Source organism: Giraffa tippelskirchi, chromosome 9 (assembly GCF_054371585.1).
Source record: "Giraffa tippelskirchi isolate mGirTip1 chromosome 9, T2T-mGirTip1v1.2.pri, whole genome shotgun sequence".
NCBI lineage: Eukaryota > Metazoa > Chordata > Mammalia > Artiodactyla > Giraffidae > Giraffa > Giraffa tippelskirchi.
The window spans coordinates 10,353,474-10,367,958 of NC_137283.1; the positions used below are offsets into that span (position 1 = coordinate 10,353,474).

Here is a 14,485-nt window from a genome sequence, read left to right on the forward strand (position 1 = left end):
CTGTCAAGGACTGGGAAAGGTCACCAAGGACCTGGCACTTAGAATGATAAAGATTTTTGAAGGAATATGTGAAGATACACCATTTCAGTAATTTATATATTTTAATACATATATTTGTTGTTGTTCAGTTGCTAAGTCGTGTCCGACTCTTTGCGACCTCATGGACGGAAGCATGCCAGGCTCCTCTCCCTCCACTATCTCCTGGTGTTCGCTCAAATTCACGATATATATTACATATGTGTGTGTGTATGTATGTATGTATGTGGGGGCTTCCCGGGTAGCTGAGCTGGTATAGAATCCATCTGCAATGAAGGAGACCCTAGTTCGATTCCTGGGTCGGGAAGTTCCCCTGGGGAAGGGATAGGCTACCCACTCCAGTATTCTTGGGCTTTCCTGGTGGCTCAGCTAGTGAAGAATCCGTCTGCAATGCAGGAGACCTGGCGGCTCTGTCCATGCGGTCGCAGAGGGTTGGACACGACTGACCCAACGAAGCACATCACGTGTGTGCGCGTGCATACGCTAAGTCACTCCGGCCGTGATTCTTTGCGACCCTATGGACTAGCCTGCCAGGCTCCTCTGTCCAGGGGATTCTTAAGATAAGAATACTGGAGGGACTTCCCTGGTGGTCCAGTGGCTAAGACTCCATGCTCCTAACTCAGGGGGCTGGGGTTCGATCCCTGGTCAGGGAACTGGATCCCACATACTGCAACTAAGAGTTCTCATGCTGCAACTAAGACATGGTATAGCCAAAGAAACAAATATTAAAAAAAAAAAAAGGCACCTAAAAAAAAAAAAAAAGAATACTGGAGTGGTTTGCCATGTCCCCCACCAGGGAATCTCCCCGACCCAGGAATGGAAGCGCTTTTAGTCTCCTGCATTGGCAGCGGGGTTCTTTACCAGTAGCGCCACCTGGGAAGCTTATATATATGCAGGCAATGTCCAAACTATATCAGCCTAAAACATATGAACCCTGGGAGCTTCCTATCAGGCACTTCTTGACCCCTGGAAGAGTCTAGCAAAGGAAAAAAGGGCCACTCTGGGAAGCAGAAGGAATACGAGACACTGAAGACAGAAAATCCAAACCACAAATACTGGACAAAAGTACACTGTCAATCACAGTTCCCGGCAGGTCCCCCGGATCCCCTCTTCTCACACTCACACAACAGGTTCTTTGCGGTGGGACAGTCAGCCTTGCGGTCCTCAAGAGAAGCAGCACCCGCCCCACCTGACTTCGCTGCAACGCAGCCCGGGTCAGTGCAGGGCTCAGACCACCCCCCGCCTGGGCTCCGAGGGCACGTCTACGCGCGATGAGCGTGGGCAGCGCGGAGTCCCGCACCTTCGGGGCGCGACCCTGCAGCGCGCATGCGCGGGCCGGACTTCCAGCTTGTCCCCTCCGGCGCTCGGTAGCGCTCCCTCGCCGAACTCCACGTAGGCCGCGCAGGCGCCTTGTTCACACTGCTCACCTGCTGCCGTTGTCGCCGCCGCCGCCGCCGGGGCTGGATGGGGGGCCGAGGCCAACCGGTGGCACCCAGAAGAGAGAGACGCGGCGGCGGCGACGCCGACACCCGCAGGACGAGTGTCTCGACCAGCCCGCGAGCCCGAGGAGGAGGCGGCGAGGCCCGGCCCCCGCGGTCTGTGGTGTAGAGAAGCCTCCGCCGCCGCCGCCGCGGCCGGGTCTCTCTGAGCACTCGCCCCCACAGGTCTCATCCACCTCAGGACCCCGCGTTGCGCGATGTTCAAGAAACTGAAGCAAAAGATCAGAGAGGAGGAGCAGCAGCTCCAGCAGGCGCTGGCTTCTACTCAGGTACTATGGCCGCCGCGCTGCCCTGGTTCCCGACAACGCTTGACACTGGCTCGCGGGCAAAGGGGAGCGGAGGTTCTGCCCAGATCCTTGACTCCTTACCAGAGGCTTCCCCCAGATCGCTCCCTGGGAATGAGCTCAGGGCGGTCCAGGTCCTGCGTGAGTCCTGACCCGGGTCCCCCATCCCAGAACTCCGCTCTGGTGAGTAGGTTGACGTTGGTTGGGTTCGTGACCCCTGACCTCTTAATCTACCCCTGATGCCCGACCTGGTCTGAGGATAAGTGAGAGGAGCTCTGATCTTGTATGATTTTTGACCCATATAGAAGGTTTCCCCCAGGCATCCGAGACCCCCAACTCAGGAGTGAGGGCGGGAAAACCAGGATCACTCGTAATATCTGACCTTTGGACTGAAGACCCCCTTCTCATCCCCGACCCGAGACGGAGTACGGAGGGGCCCCTGGCCCGTGACGGAGTCTTAATTCCAAACCCTGGTGCAGGCGTGAGGGCCAGGGGTCGAGCCATTCCTGGCCGGGCTGCTTGCAGAAGCGCTGGACCCGAGAGAGGTGGCGGCGTGGCCGGCGTCCAGTGCCCGAGGCTGTCACGAGCTCGTCCCTTCGCATAACTGGGTTGATCCGGGACGGGCGGAGGGGCGGCCACTGTGGGGCCCGGCAGGGCTTGCGCGCGTCCGCAGCTCGGCTCTGCTTCCGCAGGAGTCTTGTTAATGTTTGTTTTTCACGAATGCTGTTGCTTCAGGAGATGACAGTTTCCAGGAAAAAGGAGGCGCGTTAGTAGTGTTGATGTAAAGAAGCAGAAACAGTCTCCTAAGTGGTTGTGAATGTGTGTTTTGGTGCCGGCCGCACGTGGTTCTTTCAGCAAGGAGGAGGGCTTCTGCTAAATTGCTTCCCAGCCTTTCTGAGTCTCAACAGATTTAGAGTGTCTACACGAAAAGCTGGGTTTTGACTACTTGGCAGGCATTTCTAAAACATTTTAAACATAACATTTATCTTACACAGCTTTTAAAAATCTAATGACTAATAACTACTAAATTAAGCATCTGTTGCATTGAATTTATTCTGAAACTGTAAATTGAAGTTTATTTAAAGCTTCTGTAGAGTGAAACAGTGGTTGAGGTATAGTAGAATATGGTACTGAAAGCTTGTTCATTCTCCCAAGGGAATTGTAAATAGTGATTAAGATTTGGATACCAAATATATGACTTTCATTACTAAATGTATTACATTTACTGTGAGCTTTTAAAATTTTACAAAACATTTAATTTAAGAAAGAAAGAAAAAATAATGAGGTAGAGGTGAGGAATGTGGGGAAACAGGCATGGCAGTGAATGTAAGGGACTCTATGCCACTGATCCAGGATGCCAGCTCTAAAAATTCTAAGAGAATTCAGGATGTATTAAGGAGTTAGCCACATGGAATTTCACTTCAGTGTTGTTTTTAATAGGTAAAATGTGGCCAAAAATATTCAGCAGTAGAGAATTGGTTAGATAAGTTACGTCATATAGTTGGTTATTATGCAGCCTTAAAAAAACGCCAACATTTATTAGGTTCTTACTGTGCTAGGTATTTGGCTTGGGTTATTTTGTTTCATTGTCACATAAATCTAGAATCTCTCATACCTGGAATGGGGTTCAGAGAGATTAAGTAACTTGCCTAATGTCAGACAGCTAGCGTTAGAGCCCACAGAGAAGTAGGCTCTAACTTGTATTAAAAGACAGATTGGCAAACAGCATGTAAAGTGTGATCCCAGTTTTGTGGGGAAAGTATGGCATAGTGAAAATAGCTTAAGAAGGATATGCTCCAAGCTGCTGGCTTTTTATTTGTAAATGTTATCTGTTTTCATGAAAAAGAATTACTATCGATCTTTAACGAAGCGAGGTTGTCTTTGTTGTTGTTCAGTCGCTAAGTCCTGTCCCACTTGTTTGCGTCCCTGTGGACTGTAGCTTGCCAGGCTCCTCTGTCCATGGGATTTTACAGGCAAGAATACTGGAGTGGGTTGTCTTTTCCTTCTCCAGGGGATCTTCCCAACCCAGGGATTGAATCTGTGTCTACTGTTTTGGCAGGCAGATTCTTTACCTTCTGAACCACTTGGGAAACCTGAGGTTGTCTTTAGAATCATGGTAAAAGAGCTAGTTAACAGGTAATGCATTAGGGTTCCCAATCCCTATGGGTTGATGCCTCTGGTAAGACAGTGTGTGGAGCAAGTACTAGCACTTTGTGTACAGAAGATTTAAAACAATCCTCTTTGATGACTGTATATATATATTGGATATATATATGTATATATATAGTGGGTATATATATGTATATATATAGTGGATATATATATGTATATATATAGTGGGTATATATATGTGTATATATAGTGGATATATATATGTATATGTAGTGGGTATATATATATATATTTATCCAGAATGCAAAAGTAAATTGTTAGTGATCAATTGCTGATAGAAACTTGATTCTGTTCCTTGTCTTGACCCTTAACTATTCAGAAACCTTCAAGTTGAGAAATTCTGGACTATTATTTTTAGAGTTAAGGATTTCTTTCAAGCATGAATTAAACAAAACAAATATTTTTGGGTGGGATAATCCTTTTGTAACAGATAAAACATGTCCTTGTTTTCTCATGCAAAGGATCCTGAGTTTGTATAATACTACCTCTTGTTATTTTGTGTTGAGGGTGCCATACCCTCAGGAATTTAATGGGGTGTGAAAGACAGTTTGCTTTTACCTGTTCAGGAGGATTTATTTGTTTGTTCTTGGTCTAGTTTTACTGATTACTTTGTAGCCTACCTTGCTATCTGCCCAATGTTTATTTTCTCCCAGGTTTTGAATTGCTTTGGGCTTTAAATAAAGACAAGACCCTGAATTTCTAAAATTTTGTGTAAAATAAGGGCAAGTACTTAAGGGATTCTTGAATGCATTTTAGTGCATTAATACAAATTGAGACATTTGTTTTGGATTTTGGAGGCCCTTGTGTACGTATTTCCTGGTTCTTAGCTTGATTTCCAGAGGTGAGATTGCTTGACAGGTCTGTTTCAAATATAGTGAGTCGTCAGGTGTTGATGATTCTGGGATAAATGAACCTTTTACATCACAATACTTGCAAAACTTTTCAGTACTAGTAATAACGATAGTGTTTGTGATATTAATACTTTGGGGTTCCTTCAGTTTTTGAAAGCATTCAATAAAAGCAAGACACCGTTTTGTAGTCCCCAGTCACTTCTCTTTGGAGCTGAGATTATTTGAACTCTTCTTTAGCAAATACTATTTTAAGTAAACATTTGGTCAATTCTGACTTTAAAAATAAAATTTAACAATTTCAAATCAAGTTGCACTTAATTTTTTAACAACAAATATCTATACTTAGATTTTTAAAATCCTTAGAATAAATTTGATAAAAATTATTAAAGAGTAATGTACGATACTTTCTAATTTCTTAGGATGTATATAGTACTGTGAATAAAAAAATATTTCTTTAACATTTGCAGCCCTTTTCAGATATTACTAAAACTTAAAAATTATAAAAAGCACTAGCACAAATGAACTATTATGTGATTCCACTTGTGTGAGGTACCTAGATTAGTCAAGATCATAGAGGCAGAAAATAGAACGGTGGTTGTCTGTGGCTGAAGAGAGGAGGGGGAAATGAATTATCGTTTAGTGAAGATAGAGTTTCAATTTGGGAGGATGAAGAAGTTCTGTAGATGGATAGAGGTGATGGTTGCTCAACAATGTGAGTATAATTAATACCACTGAACTGTCCACCTGCAAATGTTTAAAATGGTAACTTTTATGTTGCATATACTTTACTACAATAAAAAACAAAACAAAACAATGTGGGCTCACCCCAAACTTGCAGGATTATAACTTTTTAGAGTGGGGTCTCAAAATAATAGTTTGTGTAATAGGAATAAAAAAAATTTTCACAAACAGAGAAAAGAGTCCCTTTCTGAAGGGACATAGTCTTTTTATAAATGTCACTTGGCAAAATAATTATCCTCGATCTAAAAAGCGTAGCTCCCGGAGAGAAACATTTAGATCAGAAGAATCAGAGTGTCTTGAGTGTTTATAAATCTGTATTTTGATCAGGGAGTGTATAGTGGCTATTTCTATTGCTTTATGTAGAATATACATTAAGTTCTTATATTTTAAGTAATAGAACAGTTCTTGTTTATGTGATGTAAAAAATCTGTGCGAAACTTGAATAGGGTAAGGGCCGTACAAAGTTCTTTCATCTGCTTCTTAGTTTGATAGGAAAAACTGGAGGAAAAACTTCTGAGAGTGTTATAGCCACGCGCTCCGGGAAACAAGCTCACTCAGAAGGACAATGCAGATAGTGAAGTACAGTTTATTACACCGGCGGGCCCAAGGCAGAGTCTCCTCTTAGCCAAGGACCCCGACCAGCATTTGTGAAAATCTTTTATACCCCATGTGTACGTGTTTGAACCCACCACCCCAATTTCTTTGTGACTTACATAAACAAAGGAAAGGTAAATACAATCACAATAACCCCATGTTCAAACAATCAATTACCAATAAGCCCGAGGTGACAGAAAAAAATCTATGACTTGTCCGGAGGTAGGGGGATTAGTGTATGTTTTCCCTTAGGTGATGAGTAACCTGAATACAATCTTCAAGATTCCCCTGTCCGGAGGGGGTCTTGTCCTTCTATTGTCGTTTCCACAGGCACTAAGCACAGAGTTCAGAGTCCATTCGAGAGGTGGCCGAACATGATCAGCAGGAACTGGCCTAAGATGGAGTCCAGGCCCCATGAATTCCTTCTTCAAGAGAAGCTTTGTCTCTTGAGCTTATTGTGATATTCAAAGACCTTAAGACATAGATGCAAATTATATGTAACTTTACATCCCACTAAAGCTGTGAGCAAATTCAGAAGCATCCTCCTGGGTCCAGGTGAGAAAGCAAGGCTGGAAACTTTGATGTAGAACTTCAGTTAATGTGTTGATAAAGGTCCTTTAAGGACCTTTAAAAATACAGGATTTTAACTAATCATTTAGTTTCTTTACCTCCTAAATCACAAAATATTAGGAAGACGTTTTCATTTACATAAACATTTACTTGACTAGCTTTAAAATTCTAGGTTGAAAAATTTCCCTCAGGGTGTTGGCTTTATTTCTCCCTTATCTTCTAGCATACTGTGTGCAAATGAAAAGTCTAATTCAAACTTGTTCTTTTCTGTATTGGTGGTTAACTTGATCTTTGAATCTTTTCTTTTTCCTTGATGCGAAAAAACTTCTAGTTTTCTTCTTTGCTTTTTTTTTTTTAGTCCCCCCCTTTTCTTTCTTTTTTAAATCTTATTAATCTTTCTAAATAAATTCTCTGTATATCCTTTTCCCCTTTTTTGATATATTCCTTTTTCCTGTTTATTCTATTGCTTTGAAAGATTTCAAATTTTTATTTCAGCTGCTTCTATTGAATTTATTCTAGTCATCACATTTAATTTCCACAAATTAACACTAGTCAACATTAGGTAGTTATTTTTACCTAGATGTTTTCTTCGTGCATTGCATGTATTATCTAAATTAATACATGAAATAATAAAAGGTATGGATTTGTATTATCCTCATTTTACAGATAAGAAATTGAGGCCAAGGGAGGTTAAGTAACTTGAATGTGTAGAGAGCTATTACCACACAACTCAGTGATAAAGCTGAGATATGAACCCAGGCTGTCTTGCTCTAAAGCCCATTCTCTTAACCACGGTACTTTTAGTTTTTTTTTTTAGCAGCAGCTTGTGGTTTAATGGAAACTAGAGCTTCTCAAAACTCTCCCAGGATGTTATGTATTATATATACATACATATTTAAAGTCTGTTCCTTGATTTATCAGATTGTTCTAGGTTGTTATACTTGTATGTATTCATATTGATCATATTGTTTTTCTTTTTTTGAGAAAAATGTCTTGTTGTTATTAGTTGTTCGTTTATATTTATGAAGACCAGGTGGGTGATTTATTATCCAAACATTCTTAATGAATGGGGACAATGGTGATTATCTTGAAACTTACGCTGACGTGGACTGGGCAGGAGTGGGATTGCTGTGGTGAAACTGGGGTGTGTTGTTACCCTGCGGCTTTATGGTGCCAGCATCTGCAATTGGAGCGCTAACTCCTCCAAGGTGATACTCATTGTATTTCGCTGTTTCTTTTGTCTGGAGAAGTGTTTGGGTGGAAGGAGGCTGACCCCATGTACCTGTTTGTTTCACAGACCTGAGACACGTTCCTGAGAGTAGTAATCTCCCGTTCCAGTGTATAAAACTGATTTTTCCCCCCTGTTGCAATAAGTATCTTTTGCCTCTCCCAGAGCCGCCTTCTGTATATGTTTGGAGTTATGGCGCCATTGCCCTGACTTCCCCACCAATTTGAATCCTTTTGCCTTTATTCTTCAAAAATTTGTTTTCTTTTTACTTATGATTTTCCCTCTCTTGTTCTAGAGTTTTAGTTTATCTGCTTTTCTACTTTTTTTTTTTAAACCTCATTTCAGTGGGTTTTTGGAAGAAGAGAAGTAAACAGTGTTCAGCCTGCATTCTTGTACTGGAAACCTAATTACCACTCTTTGCATAAACATGCATTTATCTTAAATATTTGTCTTTTAAATTATGAATTCTTAACAAATGCATATTTCTTACATTAGTAAAGATGTCTGATTTTTCTATTTTATTTATTTTATAGAATTACTTGACTAAGTTAGCATGGACGATGTTAACAATAGCTAGTGTCTAAAATGTTGGGAATAACATCAGTTCACTTATGATTTGTTATCAACTGTTGGATGAGATTTAGGATGAGAAATAGATTATCTTTTAATCTTGTGTTATGCTTTTAAATTATATGGGATACCTTTTACTGTATATACTACGTACTCATGATTTTTAAATAAAAATTTAAAATGAAATTTTACTTTTATTTTTATCGGAGTAATACATTCTGTAGTTTTAAAAAATAAAGTACTGCTAAAAGACTACTATGCTAAAACAAAACAAAACACACAGTCTACTCCAGCCTCCCAGTTCTGTCCTCTGTGTTCTTTCTGGAGACTTTAGGATCTTCTCTTGTTTTCTGAAATTTTACGGTGAACATGCTTTTGTGTAGATTTATTTTTGCATTGTGCTTCACTAAGTATGGTGACTCCTGTGCTTAAATTCTTGGAAACTTTTAGATATTATTTCTTTGATAATTCCCTCTCCTTTGTTTTTTCTCTTCTATTCTGGAAGACCAGTTACTTTTTGTACCTTCAGGATAGATTCTCTTATTTATTATTTTTTACCCTTCATGGTCTATTTTAATTTATTTGTTTATTTTTTGTTCTATTTGCAGTGAAAGTGTGGGGTCTCACCACTGGACCACAGGGAAGTTCCTTTTTTGTCCTATTTTTGAGAGTTTGCTTCAATTTATCTAACTCTTCAATGAGTTTTTTGTTTTTGTTTTCTTTATTTTTTGAAGTATAGTTAATCTACAATGTTAGTTTTCAATTGAATTTTTAATTTTTCCTACTCTGTTTTTAAATTTTCCAAAGGCTATTTCTTACTGTCTTTTGCTTTTTCATAGCATTGCTCTTGCTATACTGATATATCTTTAACATTTAAAAAAAATTTGTTATTTTGGCTGCACCAGGTCTTACATGTGGCATGTGGGATCTTTAATTGCAGCATGTGGGATCTAGTTCTCTGACCAGGGATCAAACTTGGGTCCCTTTAATTGGGAGTGTGGAGTCCCAGTCACTGGACCAGCAGAGAAGTCCTCTGATACCTCTTTTATAGCTCTGATTTTTTTCTTTTGTTTTGAAGTTTTCTTTTAATTTGTGTGTGTGTGTGTGTGTGTGTGTGTGTGTGTGTGTGTGTGTGTATTTTGTTGTCGTTGGCTCTTACATTGGAAGTTTTCTTTACTGACTGCTCTGGGGTATCCATATTTAAAGGTGAGACACTAAAAATCTGATGCTATCTGGAGGTATCATGTGATCAACACTGGGACTCCCTGCTGGGTGATAGGCTGCAAATTGGTTTTATTATTGGGAGAAATATGGACCTCTTGATCACCTGAGATCTTTAAGATGTCATTTGATTTCTCCAGTGAAGCCTTTTGTTTTTTGGGCAGGGGGTGCCAGGTTATAAGCCTAGCTGCTTCGGAAGCAGTGTGCTGGAGGTTCTACTGTTCACTGTGCAGAATGTCACGTAATTAATCCCTCTAGGTTTAGTCACACACTTTGCCCTTCACTCCTGTCTTACTGTGCTTGGTTTCATCCAGTTTGGAGCCTCAATGGCTCCAGAAAAATAAACCTTTGGTTTTTCAGAGGCTATGTAAGGTGGGACAACGGACATGGGGATCTTTCAACCAATTTTTCTGATTTTGGTCCTGCCTCTTAACTTCATTATAACTTGCATTATAACTTTGAAGTCTTAAATCTTTTTAGGGCTCTGGAGATGAAAATAGGCTTACTTCTTATCACTGTTCCCTTCTCCATGGGGTTGTAGTGTCCTCAGCTGTACTGTCGCTTTAGTATTCTTTCATTTACACCCAGTCTTCTGAAAATTGGTTGAAATTTAACTCTTTGGGTGGTGATTTAGTTGCTAAGTCATGTCCAACTCTTGCAACCCCATGGACTGTAGCCCTCCAGGCTCTTCTCTTCTGTCCATGGGATTTCCCATGGCAAGCATACTGGAGTGGGTTGCCATTTCCTTCTCCAGGGAACCTTCCTGACCCAGGATTGAATCCAGGTCTCCTGCATTATAGGTGGATTCTTTACTGACTGAGACACCAGGGAAGGCCCAACTGTTTTCAAGGGAGAGAAAAATAAGAAACTTTGGTCCACCTACCGTATTTTTAACTAGAAGTCTCCTTAAATTACTTTTGAATGAGTGGACCTCACTATATTAAAGGGCTGTTTTTGAGAGTTGAACATTTATAACATAAGCAGCAATATTTCATTTCCGGCACTAGTGTTTAGACATCAGGATGTAGAAGGTACTTGACTAAAGACATGATGGAAAGTTCTAATAATTTTGGTAACTAGTGGATAAAGGTTTATGTGACTTATTAACTCCAGGTGACTTTGGCCATTCCTTTATAGCTGGGGTGTCAGATAGATTGGCAGAGACTTTCAAAGGAGTATGTGATGAGGAGGAGTCTATGGCTGTGTCCTTGCTGTGATTGGTTACTTGTGGGTGTGGCAGGGAGAAATGAAGCCAGATGTTAGGCTTGTGTAAGAATACCATTCATCTACTTGGGGAATAATTTGAGAAGTAAGTAGTGTCGAAATGCCTCTGGGCAGCCAAAATTTTAATGTCACTGGGAGTTGGTGATGGACAGGGAGGCCTAGCGTGCTGCGATTCATGGGGTCACAAAGAGTCGGACACGAGTCGGACACGACTGAGCGACTGAACTGAACTTCATATTCCATAGTTAATGTAAGTTATTCATAAGGACAGGTTAAAAAAATCCCTCATTTAGAATTTCCTCATGTTTATTTTGTCTGCAGTTCTATTAGATGTAGCTGTCTAGTTTCTAAACTAGTAGCAGGCTAAAACAGATGGAGAAGATATACTACAAGTAGTGTACTCACAGGAATGACAGCCGACCTAAAAAATGTTAAATTAAGTTCAATTTCCCTTTAATCTTTGAAAACTAGAATTAGTTGATTTCAGAAAGGTGTAGATTCAAAATGATTAAACCTTATTGTTATCACCAAACCCCTTCAGGTATCAGTAAGATTTAACCATCTTGAATTTATAACTTTAGATATCTGTATCTATCTGACAATTCAGCAGTCTTGAATACAGTAGCTCTTTATAGGAAAACTCTCAGATAATAGAGCCCCAATGGAATAAACTTTGATTAACATACTTTTGACTAACATAGAATTTCTCAGTAACACGAATATCTAAAATTTGTGTTGTTATCTTCAGAGTGTGCTGCTCAGCCTAAGATTAATGCTTTTCGATGTCTGATTTTTTGGTATAGTTAAAATATATTAGATACATCTGATGTAATCGAGATTCAAGGGTTAGCAGCTATGTTTATCAACATTGTTCTTATGTAGATAGCATGGCATGCTGAAAGCAGTTCGGGTGGGTTGTGGAATCTGTGCATTGGGATCAACTTTTTTTTTTTTTTTTTTAATAAATTTATTTATTTTACTTGGGGGATAATTACTTTACAATATTGTAATAGTTTTTGCCATACATTGACAAGAATCAGCCATGGGTTTACATGTGTTTTTTTTTTTTTTTTTTTTTTAATGAAGGAATATTTTGGGTCAAAATGTGGCACCTTATGTTGTAAAGATTAAGATTCTGTAAAACTTTTGTTTTAGAAGTGTATGTGCAAAAAGAATGTTATTGTTTAACTGCTGGTCCCAGTGAAAAAAATTTAAGAAACAGTGATCCAGAGAGTACTGGGGAAGCGAATGAGGTACTCAGAAAACCTGCGTGCTAGCCCAGCTCTTGCAGTGTGCACCCTGATCCAGCCACATAACATGCTCAGCTTTTCACTTTCTTGTCAGGAAATTGGGGATAACTGTCCTCCTTACCTTTCAGATGGCTTGTGAGAATCAAAAGAGAAGGTATTTGAAAGCATTTGTTCCTATAGGATGCTTCATTTCACGGAACCTGCTAAGGTGCTGTGCTGGTGTCACTTTTGCCTTGAAGGGAAGATGTGGTCTCTGAACCACGAAGATGAGAGGTGGTGAGAGGGTGAGGGGATCAGAGTGACGTCTGAGCAGTGTCTTGAGTGGTAATGAAAAGTCACGGTGTTCAGGGCTCACTGTCCCTAACGGTGACCGCATTAGTTTCCTGATGCTGAATAACATCAGCACAGCCTTCCTGCGTAACAACCCAGCTGCTGTTCACAGTCTGTGTGTCAGAAGTCCGGCATGGCATGGCTTCTGTGCTCGGGGTCTCACGAGACTAAGATCACGTCGTTGTCCAAATTGTGTTCTCATCTGGCAATGAGGATCCTCATCCCTGCTCATGTGGTTGTGGTAGAATTTAGTCCTTTGTGGTTGTGGGACAAAGGTCCTAACTTCTTACTGTCTTCTGCTCGTAGCGCTGCCCACAGTTCCTCACCACTTGACCCTCACAGGCCTTTGCTGTCTTTCAGGATTGCAGGAGTACCTCTCTCTGCTTTCTGCCCCCACTGCTGCACTCTGGACTCATTTGAAGGGCTTGTGTGATTAGGTTGGTCCCATTCAGATAGTCTCCTTTCTCTGAGTTAACTTAGCTGAGTAGTAATCTTAAATATACCTGCAAATTCCTTTTTGCTCTGAAAGGTAAGATCATCAGGGCAATGATATCTCGTATTTGCAAGGCGAGGGTGATTTTGGGTCATCTTCGAATTCTGAGAACCATGGTGACTAAAATTTTTTTTTCTTATAATGAAGTTGAGGGCTATGGTCAATAAATAATCAGTTGGCAATAAAAATATTGTGAGCCTGGATATAACCATCAGGTTTCTTGAAAAATAGCTTAGGAATCTGTCTTCAGATTTCTCATGGCTGTGAGAATTAGTTAGACCAAATTTAGTTTGAAGGAATGTAAATCCCTCTATATTTTAAAGTGAGGATAGCTGTTAAAGATGCAAGACTTTGGGATAAATACTCAAGTACAGTTACTTTGTTTTTTTTTTTTATATTTTCATACTTTGCAGTCATATTCATTCCCTCATGTGATTCTTACTTTTGCAACTCCAGAGGAAGACCTACAAACCATCAGGCCAAGCTTGGCCATGTGGTACTACTTTTCTAAGGGCAGTGTGTCTTAGAATCTATACTTTAACTTCATAAACCCCAAATTTTGATTTTGCTCATCTTTCCAGAGCTGATGAGGCTCCAGTTAAAGATTAGGCTCATATGAGAAAACATAGTGCCAATTAAAAAGTTTCACAGTAGAGGTGCACTTTTCAAGTGATTTGGAGGTCCTCGTCTGGAGTAGCCCTTTCTTGGCCTCTGGGTATTTGGAAAGCTGAATTATTACCCCCCACCCCTAGTTTTTTGGAGATGTTGGAATCATGGCAGAGAGGGTTGGCTAAGAGTTACTTCCCGTGTCCTAGTAAAACTAATTACTTTTCTAACTTTTGCCCTCTCAGTAGCCCTTTTATTAAAGGAGATACTACATATAACCATATAAAAGGAGATACAAATGCAGCTTCTCCCAGTCATGTTGGTAGTGTTTGAACATCTAGAGTCGTTGAAGCTGCTGTGGGTTGAAATTCATGGCTCTGGGTGGGAAGGGTTATGACATTTCCCTCAGCCTCAGTGAGAGTTATTTCTGAAGTGTTCTGAGTATTTGTGATTTAGTTTCAGTCCTAGATAAACACTGTCCAGTGACTACTTTCCTTTCCCATTTTCTAAACACAATGTTGGCTTCTAGTCCTACATTTTTTGGGGGCTTCCCAGGTGGTGGTGGTGGTGGTAAAGAATCTACCTGCCAGTGCCAGAAACACAAGAAATATGGGTTGGATCCCTGGTTCAGGAAGATCCCCTGGAGAAGGAAATGGCAACCCGTTCCAGTATTCTTGCCTGGAAAATTCTATGGACAGAGGAGCCTGGCAGGGTTATAGTCCATGGGCCACAGAGAGTTGGACATGACTGAGTGACTAAGCACACGCAAGCACAAAGTTTTCTCATTGCAGTTCAGTTGCTCAGTTGTGTCCAACT

General features: G+C 40.8%; 1 protein-coding gene and 1 pseudogene across 7 annotated transcripts in view; one reads left to right on the forward strand and one right to left on the reverse strand.

Annotated features, from left to right (window-relative positions):
* Positions 1 to 1,091: 1,091 nt before the first annotated feature.
* Positions 1,092 to 1,732, reverse strand: LOC145521020 (uncharacterized; annotated as a pseudogene). The gene has a single exon (XR_014064986.1). The product of XR_014064986.1 is annotated as an uncharacterized LOC145521020 (transcript).
* The window catches only part of GOLGA4 (golgin A4), a 111,163-nt gene continuing 98,135 nt past the window's right edge, over positions 1,458 to 14,485 (forward strand). For 4 of the 6 annotated variants that reach the window (XM_081527235.1, XM_081527237.1, XM_081527238.1 and 1 more), the window contains exon 1: positions 1,458 to 2,002. In XM_081527235.1, the coding sequence (XP_081383361.1) occupies positions 1,733 to 2,002 (270 nt within the window). In that variant the 5' untranslated portion in view covers positions 1,458 to 1,732. The remainder of the gene's footprint in view (positions 2,003 to 14,485) is intronic. The other 2 variants (XR_014064601.1, XM_081527240.1) reach the window with 1 other exon arrangement.